The 6,000-nt window shown below is 63.0% G+C and overlaps 1 protein-coding gene across 2 annotated transcripts in view; it reads left to right on the top strand.

Annotated features, from left to right (window-relative positions):
* The window catches only part of LHX6 (LIM homeobox 6), a 21,066-nt gene continuing 15,066 nt past the window's right edge, over nt 1-6,000 (top strand). For both annotated transcript variants that reach the window (XM_058038009.1, XM_058038008.1), the window contains exons 1-4: nt 1-75; nt 607-747; nt 1,029-1,211; nt 1,288-1,409. In XM_058038009.1, the coding sequence (XP_057893992.1) occupies nt 1-75; nt 607-747; nt 1,029-1,211; nt 1,288-1,409 (521 nt within the window). The remainder of the gene's footprint in view (nt 76-606; nt 748-1,028; nt 1,212-1,287; nt 1,410-6,000) is intronic.

Below are 6,000 nucleotides of genomic sequence, written 5' to 3'. Positions count from 1 at the left end.
ATGCACCGGAGCCATGGGGGCGGGCAGCCCCGGGGCCCTGGCCGCCGCGCCCCGGCCGGCGCCCAGGCGGGCAAGGTGAGCGCTGCCGCCGCCGCCGCTGCCGTCGGGGCCGGGAGCGGGGCCGGAGCGGGGCCGGGCTCCCCGCGGCGGCCGGTACCGGGGCTGGGGCTGGGGCCGGGCCGGGGCCGGGGCCGCTCGCCGCCTCCCGCGCCAGAGGGGTGGATTTTTCCATCCCGCCGTTTTCTGGGGCGTTTTGTGCTCGGCGGAGGGAGAGGGGGAAGAATTTCGATTTTTAATTACTACCATTAAAAAAATCAAATTTGCAATTCTTTGGGTGGCCTGATGGATTCCCTGATTGACAGCCGGAATTGACACTCTGGTACCTCTTATCTCGGGCATTTACGGCAATTTCTAATTGCAGGTAGTTTGGGGGGTTTTTCAGCGCCTTGGCTCGCATGGGAACCGAGCGATTACTTCAAGAGGCCCGGGTTAAGTGCAGGCAGGGGGAGAATTCAATCCACATTCAAATTGCTTCATTAAAGAGACGCAGCTTTTGTTGCAAAGGATTTAAATGGCCACTAGAAAGTTCTTATTTATTGTTTTGAGGCGGTTTATATAGGGTGCCCCGCGCTCGCCCGGCGCATGGAGCCGCAGCCTCCCTCTCCCGCTCTCTCCATCAAGGTGATGCCGCCGGAGCCGCTGCCCAAGGGGAGCTCCCGCTGTCTGGACCCGCACTCCCGAGCCATGGTAAGCGGGGCCGGGGCTTTCGGGTTCGGGCCGGGAATGCGGGGCCGCGCCGGGCCGGGGGTGCCGGGAGCAGCGGGGACCCGCCGGGATCCGCTGGGCCGGGGGCTGCGGGGACGCGCGGACCGGGGATTTCGGGGTCCCGCCGGGGATGTCGGGGGTTTGTGCGAACCCGCCGGACCGGGGATGCCGAGGAGTGCGGGGACCCGGCGGGACGCTGCGCTTCGGTGCCGCGGGAAGCGGCGGGGTCCCGGCTGACGGACCCGCCGCGGCTCTGCCCGCAGTCGCAGCCCGACGCGGAGCCTCTGCCTGGAACCCTGGAGAAGGAGGACGCCCGCTCAGCGCCCAGCACCCCTTCCACGCCGTCCGTCTGCTCCCCGCCATCCTCCTCCTCCTCCACGCCGTCGGCCGGCAAAAACGTCTGCTCCAGCTGCGGGCTGGAGATCCTCGACCGGTACCTGCTGAAGGTGAGCGGGGCGGAGGGCGGCGGGGGCGGCGGGGGGCGGCGGGTGGCCCCGGGTCTCAGCCCCTGCTCTGCCGCAGGTGAACAACCTCATCTGGCACGTCCGGTGCCTGGAGTGCTCCGTGTGCCGCACCTCGCTGCGCCAGCAGCATAGCTGCTACATCAAGAACAAGGAGATCTTCTGCAAGATGGACTACTTCAGGTAGGGGCCGGGCCGGGGCCGCTCGGGGGGCTCAGCCCTCGCCGGCTGCCGCGGGCTCGGGGCCGCTCGGGCGCTGCCGGGGGAAGGTTTGGGAAACCCGCCGGGCTCTCTGCAGCAGCCGGGTGGGAGGTGAGCCTCGGGAAACGGGGAGGAAAGAAGGAAGGGAGTTTGGGGTGCAGCTGCACCGGCGGCCGGAGGGATCGCTGCCCTCTGGCCGGGCTGTGCGGGCCGCCCCGAGCCCCCGCTCCTCCCGGCCCGGCGGCCGCAGCGCCCGGCTCCTGCCGGAGGGGAAAAGGGGCTCGAGCGGCCTCGTCCCGGCTCCTGCCGGAGGGGAAAAGGGGCTCCAACGGCCTCGTCCCGGCTCCTGCCGGAGGGAAATCGGCGCTGCCAGCCTGCGGTGCCCAGCGGCTCTCGGGGAGCCCTGTCAGCGCTGTGGGCCCGCAGTGGCCGCACGGAGCGCGTTACGGAACGGAAACGAACGGCGGCGGCAGCTGCGGCCGGCGGGGCTCGGTCCGGACCCGCACACCCGGGACAGCCTGTCCCGCAGGGAGGGTGTTCTGGTTTTGACCGGCTTTCTGTTCTAAACCTTAAACCACTAATTTTCCCTCCGTTTGACTCGCACGAGGGGACTGAGTATTTTGAGCTCCTCGCCGGGGTTTAACTAAACATTGGAACCCCCGCTCTGATTTTCCCCATCCTGCCAGGATGAGGGAATGCTGTTTGACCCGGGAGGAAGGGGAATGGCGGGCAGGAAATGGGAATGACCCCGGCGGGGCGCGGGGGGCTCGGAGCATCCTCCGGCAGCGGCGGAGCTCGGGGCTGCCCCGACGACAGCGGGCAGGGAGCGCGGGGAGCACCCCAGAGATTCCCCCGGTGTTTTTTGTTAAAGGCTCTGCGATTGCCCGATTTTCCGCAGCTCAGCCCCTGCCCTCGCCGGGCTCGGTGCGGTGCCGCCGGGAGTGCGGGGCTCGGAGAACCGGGTCAGTCCCGAGGCTGCGGCGCTCTGCGTCCTGCCCTGTGATGGGTTTCGTTGTTGTTATTACTATTATTATTGTTATTATTGTTATTATTTTCAAACCGCAATTTTCGGTGATTTCAGTGAAATTTTCCCCACTCAGTAGAGAAAGGCACAAGGGGGTCCCGGGGCCGCGGTGCTGTTTTGGAGCACTTTGAGCGTTTTCATTCATTTATCGCCGTTCTGGTGCCGCTCGTGTTTGGTTTCTTTTTCGTTTGTTTTTGAGAGCGTACCTTTCCAAAGGCGGTTTTAAAGTAGCGCCGGGATCTCGAAATGACCTTTGAGCAAATACGGCAAATAATAATGTTAAAATAAATCAGTTTTGCGATTTCTCCCGTCCAAGAAGCTCCGAGCCCCTTCCCCGTTGGGAGCAGGGAGGCTCTGCCCGCCGGTACCGGCCAAGGGAAATAAAACGAAAATCGCGGAAGCCGCGGCAGGACGCTCCCGGTTCCTGCGGCACCCGTTCGGGGGGCGCGGGGGCTCCCAGCCCGCGCTCCGCACTCGCCTTTTGCACAGAAATGTGGGGGTTTGGAGAGATTTTAAAATTTTATTTTGGTGAATCTCTGAGCGGCGGCGGCGCTGGGAGCCCGGCGGGTGCGGAGCTGCCTCGGTGCCCCCGAGCCCGCGGGGATCGCTGCGGCTCCTCCGAACCCGGGCCGGCCCCGCCGCGGTGCTCGGGGGGTGGGCGGGGGTCGCTCCCGCCTCCCCCCGCGGCTGAACCCGCCGGGCCGAGCCCCCTCCGCCGGTGCCGTGAGCGGCCGGGAGCCGCTGGGCACGGCTGGGACCCTCCCGAGCGCTGGGATCCCGCCCGCGGCCCCGGCACACTCGCCCCGTGCCCCTTCCCTCGGCCCCCTCCTGCAGCCACCCAGCCCCGGCAGATCCTGGCTGGCATCTTGCTGACTGCGGCCGGCGGAACCTGGTGCGCGGCACGGGCTAAACCTGATCCTCGGGATGGGTGTTGGAAATTTTATTTATTATTTGAGGCAGATTAAATGTGTGGGGGTTTTTTTAAAGCAAAGGAGAAACCCCATCCTGTGGCGTGTGGTCCCTGGAGCCGAGGCAGAGGGAAGGGCAGTGAGATGCTCTGCACAGGTCGCAGGGATGCTCTGCATTCCTCTGAGGACGCTGAGGATGAAGGCTGTCAGGCACGGGCTGTCATGTCACAGCCCCACTGCCCACGGGGAGTGTGCTTAGGCCTGCTCTGTGCCAGTGTCCCTTCTCTGTCCCCGTGAGGGGCTCTGTAGGTGCTGGCTCTGCCGTGACTCCGTGTCTTCGTGTGCATTTTTAAGCAAATGCTGCTGTTTCCTGTGTCTTGTCAAATAATTACATTTGGCATCTGAGGCTCCAGCGCTCCAAGGAGAACCAAATTAGAATTGGAGCTCATTGAGCAGAACACTGTGTTCCCAGCCATGCAAGGGCTGCTCACAGCCAAGCTCCCAGGGCTCCAGTTGTCCAGAGCGTGATCCTGGTGTGATTCCTGCTGTGCCCTCGGTGGGCAGGCTGCAGGAATGTGACCCTGGGGTCCCTGGCCTGGCTGTGGCTCAGGTGGCTTTCATCCAGAGGCTGTGTCCCTCCAGGATGATGCTCCAGCTCGGGCATTGCAGTGGCACAGCGTGAAGGTCCTCGCTGAGGCACCGCTGCTGCTCTGCTGAGGGCCTGGGCAGATGTGAGCTGCAGCTGGCTCTGAGGGTGTGCCAGAGGCTTCCTAAGGAGGGGACAGGACCAGGAGGGGACAGGGATGTTTGAGCTTGCGTGGCCCTGGGGCTGGGTGCTCCTTGCCCTGTTCCCACAGGCAGGGATGGACAGGAGGGCTGGGGGAGCTGTGGCACCTGGGGACAAGCGGCGTGGGAGAGACAGGATGCACCAGGGGCGTCCTCCCGCCCCTGCTCTTCCTGCGCCCCAGATGATGCGGCCGCCCCTGGGGGAGGTGGGATGAGTCTTCCTGGATGAGTCTTCCTGGGATGAGTGTCTCTGGATGAGTCGTTCCTGGTTGCTGTCAGTTTCTGTCTCCCAGAGTTAACCTTTGGGATGAGCATCTGCTCACCTGACCACAAACCATGCACGCAGGGCGTGAGCCCACGGCTCTGGTAGCATTTGGTAATGCTGCAGTTTGTGCCACAGTTCTGGGCTTGGACAAATCCTCTGGCTCTGTGTGTCTTGCTACAGTGTGGCCCTGTCCCTGCCAGGCAGGTGGCAGGAGTCCTGTGAAGCCCCTTTCCTGGGGCTCTTTGGGCTCTCACTGCCCTGTGAGCTCAGTGAGCTAAACCCTGTGTTGTGTTTGAGCTGTAATTTGCAGTGCTGATGGTCGGGGCAGAATTCTTGCAGGCATTTCTCTCCCCGTTGCGGTGTCCCTGGCAGTGGTGGTCCCTCAGTGCCAGCTCTGAGGGGTGGCAGTGGGTGCTGGTGCTGCCCCAGCCCTGGCTGTGCTGCTGCAGCGGTGCCGCAGACACAGGGAGCTGGCCGGGAGCCGCAGGCGCAGTGACAGTGCTGCTGCTGCTGCTGCTGCTGCAGGCTCTGCAGCCCCGTGCCCGCCTGTGCTGAGCCTCAGCCTCTCTGCAGGCTCTGCTCATGGCGTGGCCCTGCAGGGACAGGGGCAGGGGCAGGGGCATCAGCCTCTGCCTGTGCTGCTGCCACGGCCACCGAGCGCCTTTCAGCAAACCCTGCCCAAATCCCTGGGCCCTGCTGCCAGCCTGGGGGTCCTGCCCGCTCCTCAGGAGATGCCTGGGTGTCTCCCCAGTGCCCAGCTGATGTGGGACAGGGCAGTGTCACCTTTTCTGAGTGGTGCCTCAGTTTCCCCCGGCCGTGCTGTGCTCCCCTGGCTGGGGCTGGAGCGGGGAGCGGCGATCACCACGTGCCATTAGCTCTGTGTGCCTGCCCCTCGCCTGATACTGCTCAGCAAGTACCACTGTTTACATAGCACATTGTTCAAAGTAATTCAATTTACAGGAATGATCTTTATTTCTAAATAAAAAATTAATACAGTTCTTTTGTTTGTGCGTTTATATAAACGAGCTGGCACAAAGTCAGTTTACAATGTTCCCATCTGAAGTAAATTAGTGAAGTCTCTTAGCTAAGTCTCTGTATAATTTCAGCACAGAAATGTCCTCTTTTTTTTTCTTCTCTTTGGTCAGCTATGGTCAGGCTGAAAAATTTAGACCCTTCTTTTCCTCCCAAATAGTTTTGCTATTACTAATCCAGCACAGGACAGTATTTCCACATCTTGCTGGGCCCATGGTGGGCAGCAGTTCCTCGGTGTGGGGTTGGGCAGGGGCAGCACACTGGCCCTGGTGGCCTGGCCTGGGCCTGTGTGCAGAGCTTGGGGCTGCTCTGGCCTCTGAACCGAAGGGTTTGTGCTGTGGGGTCTCTCCTGTCGCTTGCTGTGGTTGTTCCTTGTCGGTGTTTTGTGCCTGCACTGGGAGATGCTGGAGCTGCCCGGGCAGGGCTGGCAGTGGCTCTGCTTCCCACTGTGGTGAGGGGCTGGCAGGAGCCCTCGGGAGCCTGAGGTGACAGTGGCAGTGCTGGGGCTGTGTGGGGAAGTGCATTGACTGTGTTGGAGCCAGTACCACCTCTGGGGTG

This window comes from Melospiza georgiana, chromosome 20 (assembly GCF_028018845.1).
Source record: "Melospiza georgiana isolate bMelGeo1 chromosome 20, bMelGeo1.pri, whole genome shotgun sequence".
NCBI classification, from domain to species: Eukaryota; Metazoa; Chordata; class Aves; order Passeriformes; family Passerellidae; genus Melospiza; species Melospiza georgiana.
Note: the sequence above shows the minus strand (reverse complement) of the source record. Positions and strands in the feature narration are given on the sequence as shown.